This window comes from Ruditapes philippinarum, unplaced genomic scaffold, assembly GCF_026571515.1.
Source record: "Ruditapes philippinarum isolate M1 unplaced genomic scaffold, ASM2657151v2 ctg5968_1_1_1_1, whole genome shotgun sequence".
Classification (NCBI taxonomy): domain Eukaryota; kingdom Metazoa; phylum Mollusca; class Bivalvia; order Venerida; family Veneridae; genus Ruditapes; species Ruditapes philippinarum.
This window is the reverse complement of record NW_026863255.1, coordinates 104,110-122,336: the sequence shown is the minus strand read 5'-3', so window position 1 is coordinate 122,336 and position 18,227 is coordinate 104,110. Positions and strand designations below refer to the sequence as shown.

General features: G+C 31.9%; 1 protein-coding gene across 1 annotated transcript; it reads left to right on the top strand.

The window, feature by feature from the left end:
* Nucleotides 1-5,667: 5,667 nt before the first annotated feature.
* On the top strand, nucleotides 5,668-16,427 carry LOC132721627 (rab9 effector protein with kelch motifs-like). Its single transcript, XM_060705946.1, has 3 exons — nucleotides 5,668-5,823; nucleotides 14,597-14,809; nucleotides 15,940-16,427. The coding sequence occupies exons 1-3, from the start codon at nucleotides 5,760-5,762 to the stop codon at nucleotides 16,137-16,139; spliced, it is 477 nt and encodes a 158-aa protein (XP_060561929.1). The 5' UTR covers nucleotides 5,668-5,759; the 3' UTR covers nucleotides 16,140-16,427.
* Nucleotides 16,428-18,227: the final 1,800 nt, after the last annotated feature.

The following is an 18,227-nucleotide window of genomic DNA, read 5'->3' as shown; positions in this document are numbered from 1 at the left end:
AACAAACTGTTTCTATGTCCCTAGAATAACCTGTTTCCTATTCTCCTACAGAAAACTGCTGATGTTATTATACCCCCAAAAACGAAGTTTGGGGGGGTATATAGGAGTCACCCGGTGGTCGGTCGGTCGGGCGGTCGGTCGGTCGGTCCTGACGTCCGTTGCATTTTCCTTGTCCGGAGCATAACTTGAAAACTAATGGTTGGAATTCAATATAACTACATACAATGGTCAAGCACATTGAGAGGAAGTGCAGTGCACAAAAACCATAACTCTATCTTGACTAATTACAGAGTTATTGCCCTTTGTTACTTTTCCTTGTCCGGGGCATAACTTGAAAACTACTGGTTGGAATTCAAAACAACTTCATACAATTGTCAAACACAATAAGCGGAAGTGCAGTGCACAAGAACCATAACTCTATCTTAAGTAATTACAGAGTTATTGCCCTATGTTGCTTTTCCATTGCTTTTTTTTTTTGTCCGTTGCATTTTCCTTGTCCGGAGCATAACTTGAAAACTACTGGTTGGAATTCAAAACAACTTCATACAATTGTCAAACACAATAAGGGGAAGTGCAGTGCACAAGAACCATAACTCTATCTAAAGTATTTACAGAGTTATTGCCCTTTGTTGCTTTTCCATTGCCTTCTTTTTTTTTTTTGTCCGGACCATAACTTGAATTTGAGGGGTTAGAGTCGATGACTTCAAATCCAGTTACCTCTCTGGCGTGGGTTCGATCCCCGGGAGATGCTTTGGTAGTTTAGCGCGGAGGAAGGTTGTCTAGTACTGGTGTAACTCTCCAGGAACGATGGTTAGGAAACTACCCGCCTATATGACTGAAATACTGTTGAAAAAGGCGTAAAAATGAAACAAACAAACAAACAAACAAACCATAACTTGAAGACTAATGGTTGGAATTCAATATAACTACATACAATGGTCAAGCACATTGAGAGGAAGTGCAGTGCATAAGAACCATAACTCTATCTAAAGTAATTACAGAGTTATTGCCCTTTATTACTTTTCCATTGCTTTCTTTTGTCCAGACCATAAACTTGAAGACTTATTGTTGGAATTCATTATAACTTCATACAATGGTCCAGCCACATTGAGAGGAAGTGCAGTGCACAAGAACCATAACTCCATCTTGACTTATTACAGAGTTACTGCCCTTTGTTTCTTTTCTTTGTCCAGAGCATGACTTTAAAACTACTGGTTGGAATTCAAAACAACTTCATACAATGGTCAAGCACAATAAGGGGAAGTGCAGTGCACAAGAACCATAACTCCATCTTGACTAATTACAGAGTTATTGCCCTTTGTTACTTTTCCATTGCTTTCTTTTGTCCGGACCATAACTTGAAGACTTATTGTTGGAATTCATTATAACTTCATACAATGGTCAAGCACATTGAGAGGAAGTGCAGTGCATAAGAACCATAACTCCATCTTGACTAATTACAGAGTTATTGCCCTTTGTTACTTTCCTTGTCCAGAGCATAACTTGAAAACTACTGTTTGGAATTCAGTACATCTTCATACAGTTGTCAATGACATTAAAAGGAAGTGCAGTGCACAAGAGCCATAACTTTCCATTTTGACAAAATACAGAGTTACTGCCCTTTGATACTTTTCTTTGTCCGGAGCATAACTTAAAACCCGTCGTCACTGGTTTTGGAATTTCAAAACAAAACTTCATACATTTGGTCAAGCCCACAATAAGAGGAAGTGCAGTGCACAAGAACTATAATCTATCTTCATTGTTTAGAGATTTAGATGTGGTCCTGTGTGTTGCTGTTTTTCTTGTGGTTCTGGACTTGATTTACAGAGAGGAATGCGCGAAGTTAGGAGACTTAGCAATGGCCGAACCAGCATTGAAAAAGGAAATGAACATACATGGAACGCACGAATTTATCTTTTTAATTGCCCACAACCAAAACTCTGATGTTTCAATTCTTTTACAAGGTATTCTGTTACTAGTAACATCCTCATTTCCTAAGCAGACTTGTGGGGGTATTAATCACATTTAGTGATAGTTCTAGTTCACTTTAAATTTAATTCATGTGATTCAAATACAATTGAAGGCCATTCCTCTGGATGGACTTTGAAAAAAAATATATACAAATTTCTTTGGCCATTATCCAAGACTCAATACTATTATTATCAGGTCTCCAGGCCTTTGTTTTACCATCAGGCAGTGAGAATAGGTGAGCACACTGTTATTCTGACAGCTCTTGTTCAGTTCCCTATGACAAATCTTGTTGGTTTTACATTATGTCTATTTCAGTATTTACATTATGTCTGATTTTGCTATTATATTATATCTATTTTAGTATTTACATTTTGTCTGTTTTTGCTTTTACATTATGTTTATTTTAGTATTTACATTTTTTCTGTTTTTTGCTATTACATTATGTCTATGTTAGTATTTATATTCTGTTTATTCTAGTATTTTACATTATGTCTTTTGCTATTACATTATGCCTGTTTTAGTATTTACATTATGTCTATTCTAGTATTTACATTATGTCATTTTAGTATTTACATTATGTCTATTTTAGTATTTATATTATGTCTATTCTAGTATTCACATTATGTCTATTCTAGTATTTATATTATGTCTATTTTAGTATTTATATTATCTCTTTTCTATTACATTATGTCCGTTTTAGTATTTACATTATGTCTGTTTTAGTATTTACCAGAGCTCCAGATAATTTTTTTGGCCAAGGGGTTTTTACCCCTCAAAATTTAGAGTGAGGGGTAAAATGCAAATTCTGAAAAACTTAAGGGGTAAAATCTGTCAAAGAAGCATTTTGCATTTTTTATAAGCAAATTAAACTTGTTGTTTTTGTTTGTTTGTTTATTTTCTTTTTTTAGAAAACTCTTTACAAATAAAATACTGATTCAATGTGAAACAATACAAAACATGCCATGTAAAGTCAGACTTCCAGAGTATACTGGAACTCAAGTTAAGGATACACAGCAAAATTATCAGGATTTCCATTTTCAAAATTGGAAGTCAAAGACTTCAAAATCTCTGATATTGGAAGTCACATTATATAGGGCTAGGTATAGAAGGAAAAGTATTAGATTTTAGGAGGTCAAAAGCCAAATGAAGGAGTGGATGCCTTGAAATTATTTTATTTTCTAGGAGTCAATATTTTTCTTTATTTATTTCTGTTGGCATGTATCTTATCATGTACTCCAGTTTGAACAATTATAGTTGAAAATTAGAATTAAAGAAAAAATAAACAAGATTTTTTTCATCTTTCCTTAAAAAAAATATTGTCTGAGAGAAGTGTCCGTAACTGTAGACTGGGTACGAAATATTGAGTACAAAACTGCAGGTGGAAAAACATGTTTATTTTGTCCCACAAACAAAAGTGAAAGAAATTAAAATATATTTCTGTTTACATTGAGGCATAAGCATGTCAACAAGGATGCCAAAACAAACTGATACTATGTTAACTCCTACGATGGATTATCTGGAACAAATTTTACAAATAATTTCACAGTTGATTTACGTGAGTTACCTCCCTTTCGTACTTCCGGCTTACTTAATTTTTAACTTGCCGTTGTTGGGACAACAGAATTTTTTTAGTTTTCAATGCAGTAAAATGGAAATATATTGTATTTTTATGCTCAAACATCCTCTTTTCCTTAATATCGAATGTTTACACTTCTATTCTTTCACGCTTAAATTTTGACATTACAAGCGTATTTTCATTTTTTTGGGGCTAATTTTTACGCACAATTTTAAAAAATGATGGGGATTTTGATATTCTTGGTATTTTAAAAACTTTTTAGGGCCGCATCTGGAGCTTTTTTTACATTAGTCTATTCTATTTTTTACTTTATGTCTTTTTTAATTTATTTTATCTTTTTTGCTATTACTTATGCCCTTTAGTTTTTAAAATTATGTCTGTTTTTGTACCCCAACACAACGCAACAAAAATCCCTTAAAGACAAAAAAACGACGTCAAAAAAACAAGCAAAACCCTTTCCCCTTTATTTTTCACCAGCTCAACACCCGCAACCAATAACAGCCGAGCTCAGTCGTTTTTAACCAGCCTTTATTCACTACAAAAAGAAAAACCCTTTCAAAACCAAAAGTTTAAAAAGTCTTAAAAAACACGGGAAAGATCGCACGGGGCAAAAAGGCACAAAGCTGACCCCAGTAAAAATTCGGGTTTTATCTTAACATAAAAAAAGAAAATTTTTTTACAAAATAAAAAAATTTGCTATTTTTTTAAAATTTTGGGACGGGGTTTGCCCCTTTTAAAATAACTCATTATTTAAAACCCTTTTACAAAAAGTTTTCATGTGAAAACCTTATATAATCCTAATTTTGAGGTAACTATATTTTAAATTTGGCTTACATTGAATGATAGTAAATTAGGGGCAGGGTTTAAGAATCGAAATTTTACTGCCCCTCCTACTTTGGGATATGCTTCAACCAAATTAAATAATAAAAAATTCACTTCTTTTTTTTAACCAAAATTTTTATATACTTTTTTAAAGCTGTTTTGTTTTTCTAAGGGAACTTTTAGCATATAAAAAACAATATAAAACCCCTTAAAGTAAATTTTCTACAGTCCAGCTACACTCTGCATGTGTTGTGTTTTGTGTTGTAAGTGAAAACATTTTGTTGTAGAGAGTTTTTGTGATTATGGAGTAAATATTTTGCTGCGTTGAAGTGATTTCTATAGTTTATATATTGTGAATTTTCCATTTTTTTTTATTTTTAAAAAGTGAATTTTTTTTGTTGCACATCAATTAACTTTATTTTGTTTTTTTATTCATGCAACAGGGGAGATGGGGGACGTCCGAAACGACGAATAAGACTTTCACTCACAGGGTCGTTTTTTTAAAAAAAGTTTATAGAAACGGGATGACTGTATCGGGGTGGATGACTTTAAATTTTGAATGTGCAACTTTTTATATATTTTAATTTGGTGTAATTTTAATAAAATATTTTCACAAACTTTAAATTTAAAACCAATTATGGAGCTACATCCAATTTAAAGGGTGGAAACAGTGCCCAATCCTGGACTTTGGTATTTTTTGTCGGGGTTTGGGGAATCCCCAAAGGGCGGTAGGGAATCTTTCTTACTACCTGGGAAACATGAACCGACAAGGGCCATTTTAAAATTATAGGGGGGGCAACCCCAGCGGCCCAAATTCTGGATACATATGTTCTAGATCTTAAACATTCGGTGGTTTTCTGACCCCCGGGTTTTTAGAGCTAGGTACAAACATCCACTTTTTTCAACCAGAATCTAAACCCCAGAAATTTATATGTTTTTTGGAAAGGACTACCAAAACGGGAAAAATATAAACGACATTCAAATTTTAATAAAAAATACATGTACAGGAGTTCTAAAACAAAAAAGGAAACCCCACCCACAAAAAAACTTTTCAAAACAATAGTGGGTAGTGGGTGACAAATTTATTTTTATAGTGGGGCCCCATTGGGGGCTGCCCCAGTCACTGATAAACAAGTTATATTTTTGACCCCAAAAAACACTTTCTTGGGAAACTTTAAATGTAAAAGGAGATTCCCCGGAAAGCCAACATGGTCATACTGTTTTTCCATTTTAACAAAATTTTTACATTCTTTGGGGGAAAGCTGGACCAATTTTTAAATTGATATGCATTTTTTAAAACCTAGACAAATTAACTTGGTCTGACGTAAAGCGTAAGAAAATTTATCCGTCTGCTAGAGCGGGACACGGTGCCATTGCTATAGGAACGAACATGTATATATTTGGTGGCATGAACAGAGATGGTGCTCTAGATGAGACTTGGAGGTTTGATACACGTAAGTTATTAAATATCAGATAGTTGTCTAGTGCTAAACAATCATTTATATTTAGAAAAATAGATAAATATGAATAACAGAACAATGTTGCTCATACATTCATACAGTCTGTTCACACAACACATCCATATGGTCTGTTCACACAACACATCCATATGGTCTGTTCACACAACACATCCATATGGTCTGTTCACACAACACATCCATATGGTCTGTTCACACAACACATCCATACAGTCTGTTCACACAACTAATTCATACGGTCTGTTCACACAACTCATTCATACAGTCTGTTCACACAACACATCCAAGGTCTGTTCCACACAACACATCCATATGGTCTGTTCACATAACACATCCATCTGGTCTGTTCACAAAACACATCCATTTGGTCTGTTCACATAACACATCCATCTGGTCTGTTCACACAACACATCCATATGGTCTCTTCACACAACAAATCCATATGGTCTGTTCACACACACATCCATATGGTCTACTCACACAACTCATTCATACGGTCTGTTCACACAACACATCCATACAGTCTGTTCACACAACTCATTTATATGGTCTGTTCACACAACACATCCATATGGTCTGTTCACACAACTCATTCATACAGTCTGTTCACACAAACATCTATATGGTCGTTCACACAACACATCCATATGGGTCTGTTCACCCACAACACATCCATATGGGTCTGTTCACACAACACATCCATAGGGTTCTTTACAAAACACACCCTTTTTGGGCGTTCAAAAAACACATCCATTTTCGTTCACACAAACACCCCATACGTCTACTCCCACTTTAACAATCCAAAAATTTCTTCACACTTTTACTTGGGCCCAGATCATTTTTACTATTAAGATTTTTAAGCCCTTTTAAATTTACAGTAAGGGGTTTGGAAAAAAGTCACGTTAATTTTAAAAAAAACACTTTAATAACAAGGTTTCAAAAAAAATCATAAAAAAAAAATAAAAAATATATTTTTTTTTAAAATTTGGCAAGAAACCCGGTGAAATAAATTTGGGGAACGTGTAAAAAGCTGAAACGTCACAATGCGGGAAATATATTTTTAAGCTCCACTTTTTGGGAAAAAAGGTTTGGATATTGAAGACCCATGGATTTAGGGTTGGTTAAAATTTAAAATTTTAAGGTTAGTTCAAAACGTCTACATGACTAACATTGTTATAACTGGATATTGTTGGTTAACCTTATAAGTTAAGTGTTAGTTCAAAGTCTACATGACTAACATTGTTATAACATAGAGACTTTATTATTGATGCACCTTGTTAAGTTCTACCTCTCACACTTATGATAATTATAAAACGTGTCAAAGGTAAAGTGCTGGAGACCTGTAATAGGTAAATAAGTTCCATTTTCTCAGAAACTATTATAGAAAACTTTAGTCTCTTAGAAGTTGAAAAAAGTGATATTTCCATCTATATAAATTTGTTTCATAATTTTTCTCAAAAAAAACAATCACAGACACTTCAATCTTTAAAAATACTTGTTTACTATCCAGACCAGACAGTTTTTAAGAATTATGCACACATTTCTACTTTGCTTTAAACAAACTACTTTATACAAAGACGCTGCTCATTGGCAAGCTGCCAGGGATCCACTTTTTAAAAATCATAGATGATAAATAAGAAGCATTACCACAAACCAACAAAAATTATGTTGCTGAAACATCTTTAAGGATTGGAAGTATATTAAAATCTTAAAAGTTTATTTATCACATACCCGACTGTCACTTTTGTGGCTCCATAAAAACGGCCATGCATTTATTTTGATGTGATGTCAATAACATTTTGCTCCATATAAACGTTGGGTTAATGCGTGCTAAATGTTTACGTTACACTTTATGTAAGTTTATGAACAAGTGGTATGTTTTACCGTCAATACACTTTATGTAAGTTAATGAACAAGTGGTACTGTTTTACCGTCAATACACTTTTTGTAAGTTAATGAACATGTGGTACTGTTTTACCGTCAATACACTTTATGTAAGTTAATGAACAAGTGGTACTGTTTTACTGTCAATACACTTTATGTAAGTTAATGAACAAGTGGTACTGTTTTACTGTCAATACACTTTATGTAAGTTAATGAACAAGTGGTACTGTTTTACTGTCAATACACTTTATGTAAGTTAATGAACAAGTGGTACTGTTTTACCGTCAATACACTTTATGTAAGTTAATGAACAAGTGGTACTGTTTTCCCATCAACAGTGTTCTTTCGGATATGTGATGAATAGTAATGTGTAGCTTCATTACTAAATTCTTTTTGAATTAAATAATATGCTTGAATAATATAATTTTATTCCACTCTTTCAATAAAATTTTTTAGGAACCCTTACACGATTTGATACCCTTTTTTTATTTGTAATCAAAATTATAGGGGAAAACCCAAAATTAACAGTTGCATTATTGACTTGCAATGTAATGTGTTTATTTGCTGCATGATGCTGTTGTTTGAAGTGTCATTTTATTTGTAACGTTTGTGGTAATTTTAGCACCTTTTTTTGTGTTCGTTAGATAATTGAATGGACTTAAATTCAAATACTCATTTTACGTTACTTTTGGAACATTTTTTATGTAATTTTGTATTTTTGGGCTTTTAGTATTAGGTTCAGTTTATGAGTACGTAAATTTACAAAAATAAATTGGCAGGTGCGCACAGCGACCTTTTAATTTTGTATAAATATTGTACTCATGAATTTAAATCGGATGAGTGTATTAAATATTGTTTATAAACAGTTTTGATTTTACTTAAGACGTTGATTAAAACAAACTGCCGACTAACCAAAGAAATGTGTTACGATTCATTTGAAATACTGCAATCCTATTGGTCAAAAGATAATTTCAAACCAACTAATTGTTTGTTAATGGGTCAGTTTTAATTTTGATAACTCTTGGGCAGTTACAGTTTAATATGTCTGTAAAATTCCCCTGTTTTTAACAACACCCTCTCTAAAATGACCAAAATTTTAACTCTTTTTTGATGAATTCTAAATGTGAGACTCATTAAGGTGAAGGTCAAAGTGGTTTTTGTTAACTTTTTTAAGATTGAGTTTTTGTTTATGAGTCCGCCTTTCCATTTTTTGGATCAACAGTGTCAGATTCTTTGTGACCTTTACTACAAATTGTGTCAATTTTTTATTCGAAAAATGTGCAGTTATCTACCTTTGTACTGAGAAAAACTGGAAGATAACTGTACAGCAGCTATTAGTTTATTTAATGGGTAGCCAATTTTATAAATATTTTGTTAAAAGAAAATCTTCAGGCTGGTATGTTTAAACACATTAGTTATATAATTTATTGCTCCTATATGTATTTCAGTTACCATGCTGTACTGGAAAAAGTAATGACTACGACTAAAGACTACCATTAAACAACTGAAAAACTAATAAAATTTAATTATTGTTGCCATCTTGGATTTTTCAAGCCATTGCATCCATACAACCTGGATCCTAGCTAGTGTATTAAGTGCCAACAACTGTGCCAAGTTTCATGCTTTTCTTAAAAGGTGCATAATTTGTCCTATTTTAAGAACGGATTTCTTGCACTATTTAAATATAATGTTGATTAAGATGAAGAAGTTAAATGTTTTGAGTGGTTTAAGATATTTGAATTAAAAATTTTAAATGTATACTGTAATAACACATCAAAGAGATTGATGTTTTTATGCTCACCTAAGTACTTACTTGATTTACTGGTATATGCTGTCTTGTGTGTTGGCACTCATGTGTTGTCTGTTGTTTTTTTGGGAATTTTTTTCAACTATCAAATTACTGTGACATTTTTGCTTAAATTTATTTAAGAAATAAATTATAACAAATGTGTGTTTTTTAGATCTCTGCAAAATTTTAATACATCATGCCCCAGGAGTGAAAATTTTCCCATTCATAGAGGTCACTTTATTTATAAGTTAAAAGTTTTTATTTTGAACTTATTGTATAAAGTTACAGAAATCATGGCCCTGGTGTCACTTTTGTTAAAATGATTTACATTGAAGAAAAATAAATTACAGACCAATCCATCATGCTGACTACTTCATTTTTGCCGTTTGTCATCTTTTGACTACATATAGTAATATTGACATTTGTCTGACCAAACCGCTGACTACTTCATTTTTGCCGTTTGTCATCTTTTGACTACACATAGTAATATTGACATTTGTCTGACCAAACCGCTTACTACTTCATTTTGGCTGTTTGTCATCTTTTGACCACACATAAGTAATGTTGAAATTTGTCTGACCAATTCCGCTTACTACTTCATTTTGGCTGTTTGTCATCTTTTGACCACACATAGTAATGTTGACATTTGTCTGACCAAACCGCTTACTACTTCATTTTGGCTGTTTGTCATCTTTTGACCACACATAGTAATGTTGACATTTGTCTGACCAAACCGCTTACTACTTCATTTTTGGCTGTTTGTCATCTTTTGACTACACATAGTAATGTTGAAATTTGTCTGACCAATCCGCTTACTATTTTCTTTTTGGGTCTTTTTTCATTTTTTACCCCCAAATATAATTTACATTTTTTTTACCAATCCCTACTACTTCTTTTGGGGGCCAATAACATACATTTGAAATTCTCAACGGGACACAATTGTTCATCTTTTTTCCTTTGTATATATATGTTTATTTGCCCCCCAACATACTGCCTTTTCAAAAACAAAAATTTCCCAACAATCAAAATAACACACATAACAACAGAAAGCTGTTCAATAAACTCTAACCTTAACCCTAAAAATATATGGGGGTGCAAAATTTGATGCTAGATATTTTTTGGAACCTTGATATAGGATTTATTGGGAGGTGATTGTTTTGTCCCTTAAATTTTAAGATTATTGTAAGATTAAGTATTCCCACCTTGATATAACCGCTTAGGGAAAATTAAATTTTGGTACCTTTTTAAAAAGACTTTTTGGGAGTATTAGTATTGAACTTGAATAAGACTTTTGTGATATTTTTATTGGTCCCGAATTAAACTTATTGTAAATTTTATTGTATTGACCTTGTTTAAAAAATTTTGGGGATTTTTTGGGTTTTGGGTCCCTTGATTAAACTTTTTGTGGGGAAAATGTAAAAAGGAAATTTATTTTTTTTGCATGAGGGATCACTTCTTCTGTTGAGCAAACACTTTCCCCTCATATTTTTTAAAAAACCTTTTGTCTGTCTCATTTTACAAAACTGGGTATATCAATTTATTTTTCTGCAATAAAAATTTCACTTTTTTTGGAACATGCATGACCTTTAACATAAACCCTTATCCTATTATTTTTATTTTTAAGGGGTGCCCCTGTTCCCACTCATTTATTTTTATGTTAAAATACTTTTTAAATGAGCAGTATTATATTTTTTGAAGTCTGCATCCAAACTTGATAATACACAAATAAAAGTGAGGATGTTGACAGAGCTTGGTTATACTCCATGTATGTTTATAAGTTAGGATATTGACAGAGCTTGGTTATACTCATGTATGTTTATAAGTTAAGGATATTGACAGGGCTTGGTTATAACTTCATATATGTTTATAAGTTAGGAGGTTGACAGAGCTTATGTTATAATCCATGTATGTTTAGAGCAGAGCTTGGTTGTACTCCATTATGTTTATAAGTTAGGATGTTGACAGAGCTTGGTTATACTCCATGTATGTTTATAAGTTAGGATGTTGACAGAGCTTTGGTTATACTCCATGTATGTTTATAAGTAGGATATTGACAGAGCTTGGTTATACTCCATGTATGTTTATAATGTTTGAGGATATACAGAGCTTGGCTTATACTCCATGTATGTTTATAAGTGTAGGATGTTGGCAGAGCTTGGTTATACTCCATGTATGTTTATAAGTTAGGATGTTGACAAGAGTTTGGTTAAAATCCATGTATGTTTATAAGTTAGGATGTTGACAGAGCTTGGTTATACTCCATGTATGTTTATAAGTTAGGATGTGGACAGAGCTTAGTTATACTTCATGTATGTTTATAAGTTAGGATATTGACAGAGCTTGGTTGTACTTCATGTATGTTTATAAGTTAGGATATTGACAGAGCTTGGTTATACTCCATGTATGTTTATAAGTAAGGATGTTAACAGAGCTTAGTTGTACTCCATGTATGTTTATAAGTTAGGATATTGACAGAGTTTGGTTATACTCCATGTATGTTTATAAGTGTAGGATGTTGACAGAGCTTAGTTGTACTTCATGTATGTTTATAAGTAAGGATATTGACAGAGCTTGATTATACTCCATGTATGTTTATAAGTTAGGATATTGACAGAGCTTGGTTATACTCCATGTATGTTTATAAGTGTAGGATGTTGGCAGAGCTTGGTTATACTTCATGTATGTTTATAAGTTAGGATGTTGGCAGAGCTTGGTTATACTCCATGTATGTTTATAAGTTAGGATGTTGGCAGAGCTTGGTTATACTCCATGTATGTTTATAAGTTAGGATGTTGACAGAGCTTAGTTGTACTTCATGTATGTTTATAAGTAAGGATATTGACAGAGCTTGGTTATACTCCATGTATGTTTATAAGTGTAGGATGTTGGCAAAGCTTGGTTATACTTCATGTATGTTTATAAGTTAGGATGTTGGCAGAGCTTGGTTATACTCCATGTATGTTTATAAGTTAGGATGTTGACAGAGCTTGGTTATACTCCATGTATGTTTATAAGTTAGGATGTTGACAGAGCTTGGTTATACTCCATGTATGTTTATAAGTTAGGATGTTGACAGAGCTTGGTTATACTCCATGTATGTTTATAAGTTAGGATATTGACAGAGCTTGGTTATACTCCATGTATGTTTATAAGTTAGGATGTTGACAGAGCTTGGTTATACTCCATGTATGTTTATAAGTTAGGATGTTGACAAGAGCTTGGTTATACTCCATGTATGTTTATAAGTTAGGATGTTGACAGAGCTTGGTTATACTCCATGTATGTTTATAAGTTAGGATGTTGACAGAGCTTGGTTATACTCCATGTATGTTTATAAGTTAGGATGTTGACAGAGCTTGGTTATACTCCATGTATGTTTATAAGTTAGGATGTTGACAGAGCTTGGTTATACTCCATGTATGTTTATAAGTTAGGATATTGACAGAGCTTGGTTATACTCCATGTATGTTTATAAGTTAGGATGTTGACAGAGCTTGGTTATACTCCATGAATGTTTATAAGTTAGGATGTTGACAGAGCTTGGTTATACTCCATGTATGTTTATAAGTTAGGATGTTGACAGAGCTTGGTTATACTCCATGTATGTTTATAAGTAAGGATGTTGACAGAGCTAGGTTATACTCCATGTAAGTTTATAAGTTAGGATGTTGACAGAGCTAGGTTATACTCCATGTATGTTTATAAGTTAGGATGTTGACAGAGCTAGGTTATACTCCATGTAAGTTTATAAGTTAGGATGTGGACAGAGCTTGGTTATACTCCATGTAAGTTTATAAGTTAGGATATTGACAGAGCTTGGTTATACTCCATGTATGTTTATAAGTAAGGATATTGACAGGGCTTGGTATAACTTCATATATGTTCATAAGTTAGGAGGTTGACAGAGCTTGGTTATACTCCATGTATGTTTATAAGTGATGTGTTATACTCCATGTATGTTTATAAGTTAGGATATTGACAGAGCTTGGTTATACTCCATGTATGTTTATAAGTTGGATGTTGACAGAGCTTGGTTATACTCCATGTATGTTTATAAGTTAGGATGTTGACAGAGCTTGGTTATACTCCATGTATGTTTATAAGTGAGGATGTTGACAGAGCTTGGTTGTACTCCATGTATGTTTATAAGTTAGGATGTTGACAGAGCTAGGTTATACTCCATGTAAGTTTATAAGTTAGGATGTTGACAGAGCTTGGTTATACTCCATGTATGTTTATAAGTTAGGATGTTGACAGAGCTTGGTTATACTCCATGTATGTTTATAAGTTAGGATGTTGACAGAGCTTTGTTATGCTCCATGTATGTTTATAAGTTAAATGTTGCTGAAGCTTGGACAATAAATGTTTTAAATGAGGGTGTTTAAAGAGCTATATTTTATTCTATGACTGTAGGTAAGGCTATTTACTTACCTAGATTATATTATATGACTGTGAGAGAGTTCACAGAAACAGATTGTATTCTATGAATGTATGTTTGTGACATAGTAGTTTGCACCAATTGCTAAGCATTGATACGGGGTTTGGTTTATTTATATGGACAAGCTTTCTGATACCTTGTTTACGCATCAAACTTGTCTTGTGTTGACAAAAAGCGCTCAATTTCTTGAAAGGTAAACACTAATATTCTACCTTAAGAACAACTTCTACAAAGCATAAAATCATATGCTACCAAGTTGAAGTTTAAAGATTGTTGATGAAAGGTGGATCATTGCAGAGTATTGTATATATGAATACAGTCAAAACATTTTTGAAATCACAATTTCCGAAGTTTTAAGACATGTAGCCTGTGAAAATATTTGCAAACACTGTTTGTATTGTATACAATGTACTGTAAAATAAGAAATTTGGTAATAAGCCACTTATTTTATGACTGGACAATTTTTGCAGAATATTTTATTAATTTAGCGGAACTGAAAATTAAAATTTTATGAATAATTAGGTTCGCAAATTTGTTAGAAATGTACATGTATTTAATTAACCAGTCTGTGTAATGATATGTTCTTTATTGATATATGTTTTGTATCTTATGTCAGCAAAATGATTATTATATTACAGTTACATCACAGTGGACAAAAATAGATTTACAAGGACCGCCCCCTGGCTGTAGACTTGATTTTGGAATGTGCTTGATAAATTTAAAACGTAGCGTGGTAACTACAGATACGACCAATGATGTAGTCAATGCAACGAAGCAAGCTAAAGATGTTCTAGAACGTGAGATGACCAAACCTGGAAGTGCGTCGTCGCGAACAAGTTGTCCGGAACTTGGTACATCTGGTATCCCATGTTTTACTTAATGATCATTGTGAAATATGATAAGAATATCATTATGTATATACTGTACATTTATCCTTACCGAAATAAGCCTGATATATATTTATATAGAGCACATGATGCTGATGGTGAGCTTTTAGAATTGTTGGCTGTCCGTCAGAAACTTGTGTGATATTCCCATTGTAGACACTGGGCCAACTTCAATAAAAATTGTTTATTTCTTATGTTATATATATCTTAAAGATGTTCAAATGGTTTGTGTATATTGTATATCAAGTCACAAAATGTAGAAGTAGAATTTGAAATCTTTTAAAAGTGGTCTTAATGCCCAAAGCTTTGATATTGGAACTCTGCCAAGTTTCTTCAAATTGTAACACTGCGGTTAAAATCTACCCAAATCCTCATGGGGTGGGTTTTTTGAGGCAGATGATTTTATGTATTATTGGTTAGAAAGATTTTATTGTTTATTGGTAACATGGCCCTATATAAATGTTTTTTTTTGCATAAAGGTGAGGGTTATATTTCAAACAGTCATTTATATATGGTGATATTACCCCATGAAGAGTATAACAAATTGATAATACAGCAAACTTCCTTTGTCTGAAAAAAACACAAAAAAAGCAGCTCTGTGTATGATTTATATAAACGTAACATTTAATCAATGAAAAGCCTTCATTAATTAAGAACATTTAAAAATGTTTTTCTCAATAACCATAATTAGGCCTATTGCTTAGATATTTGGTGTAGTATTGTATAATGGTCCTGTACCAATATGTTACTTCTATGTTGATTGAAGTGACAGCTTTATATAAGATTACTCAAATGATTTGGGATCACAATTATAGGTCATCTCCAAATACCCATAACTCTAGGATGCTTATTATTGTGTGAACGTTGAAATTTCCTGCATGGCAGTTAGGTACCTATATATCACAAAGGATAATAAAGTGTACTATTTTACTTACAGCTCTTGATTATTGTTGATTATTGCTCATTCATTATTGTTTTAATGGAAGAAAGACATGTTTGATAATTGATTCTTAGGCAAATATAGTTATATTACAATATTATATTACAACTTGTGACCTGCCAGGCTGTATCAAAATATATACTTTCTGTTGCAGATTCAAGTCTAAATGGAGCTACTGGTGGACAAGAATTCAGTTCAGGGGCAGATAACTTTGATGATGTAGATGGCGCCACCAGTGCTACAGCGCCATCTAGTGAGATAGAGAAAGTGTTCACTTTATGCTTGGTGCATGCTGGGATGGATACAGAAGGGGAGGTGTTTGATGATGTACTTGTAATAAATCTAGATATATAATTGTTGGCTATAATTCTTTGTATGTTAATTCATTAAGTTATATTTTGTTAACATTTTTTGTTTCAGTCCGAGAAATTAACGAAGATTAATTTTGTTCTTTAGATTATAGAAAGATTTTAAGCTTTGTCATCGAACATAATATATCTATGATAAGATTTAATATTTGTAATATCAACAATTTACAAATATCAACAATTTACATGTCAGAAAACTTACACTGAACATGTTGTACGAAAACTTACACCAAAACTTACACTGAACATGTAACAAATCTGACACTGTATATGTTGTAACAAAACTTACACTGATGATAAAAGTATTTTTTAAACTGGAACATATGTTGATGTTACAGTTATTTTAGTATGATAGAACATTAAGCCAAGAGTAATGCTATTACAGAGATGATTGTATCACTGCCAAAATTATTGTTTGTTTTTTGTTTTTGTATGTTTATTTTATTTTTCACTTTTCATCAACATATATAGGTTAACTTTTTACTATTTTAATTTAAAATTACATTGTCTCAGATACAATATAAAATTTCTTGATTGTCTCAGATATAATGATATAATTTCTGTATGTATGTAAATGGAGTAAGGAATTATAATTTCTGTATGTAAATGGTATAGGAAAAATATAATTGCAGTATGTATGTTTATGGAAAAGAAATTATAATTGCTAAAAAAAAAAAAAAGATAAGATAAGATAAGATAATCTTTATTTAAAGTCGGTTTCATAAAAACATATAAACATTAGCTATATAAGCTATTTTCCGACATAACTTATTATCCTATAACAATTCAAACAAACAATCTGTATAAAAGAAAATATATAAAAGTATTAAGAAGATCAATGTACATTTATGAAAGACTCAGTAAAACAGTTAAGCTTTATCAGCACATATAAATATGGGTAAGAAAGCATTAAATGATTAAAAGCAATTATACATTACAATCAAACATCACATAAAATTACATCATACAAGAATTCTATTTATGTACACAACTCTAAAATCAGAAAAAGGATTAGAATTTTTAAAAAATTTAAATTTAAAAAAAAAAAAAAAAAATTTAAAGTAAATGATTCAATTTTATTTTATTTAAATATAGTTGACCTAATTTCCAGTATGATGCTTGAGCACATATCAGTAGCAGCATTTGCTGTATGTACATGTATGTTTGTGGAAAAGAAATTATAATTGCTGTATGTACATGTATGAATATGGAAAAGAAATTATAATTGCTGTATGAATGTGAATAAATGATATATTGTTAGCAAATATTGAGGTTAACATGCTTAATTTCTAATCTATTTCTAAGAAAATAGGGATTTATTGTTTTAGGGTTTTTGTTGTTTTTTTGCTGTGAGCAAGACTAGATGTTTACATAGAGGATACTTGTTTAGTTTTGTTGATATGTTATATATATTGATAACTTGGAAATTACAATTTTTATAACATCAAGTCAGTATATGAAGTATTTCTTGAAGAAATAAAAAAATCTTTTAAACTTTTCTTTGAGAATTAAGAAATATGGCTTGATTTGAATAGTTTTGTTTTTTAAATTGATGAAAATAAGCCTTTTTGTATAGGCATTTGTTAAAAATATAAAGGTGTTAATTTCCATAGAACTGTGTAACTGGTCAAAGTGATATTTAACATACTGTTAGATGCAATATCAGATATATAGCACTATATTATTTCATAGTTTTAATCTAACTATTAAGGTTATATCTGTTAATGGTTTGACTCTATGCTTTTTAAAGTTTGACCTTCATGCTATAACCCTAATAATTTAAGTAAGTGAATTCTAAACAATAAATACTTGCCTATTAGTTGTCTCCCCTGCTGATTGGTTATTCTCCTAGGGTTATTTATAGAACCAGCTTCCATCTTTCTGTCATAGTGTCAGTTCACTGCTGTCATGTATTGACACATATAGCTTAGATAGTCTCCCATGTGGCTACTTACCATGTACCTCAACCATGTTTTCATGATGATAAAGTCAAAGTGAAGGTCAATAAGGCTAAAAATAGATTTTCAACATTTAACTAGGTCATGATAACAGTTTTGTGAACGAAAATAAAGTA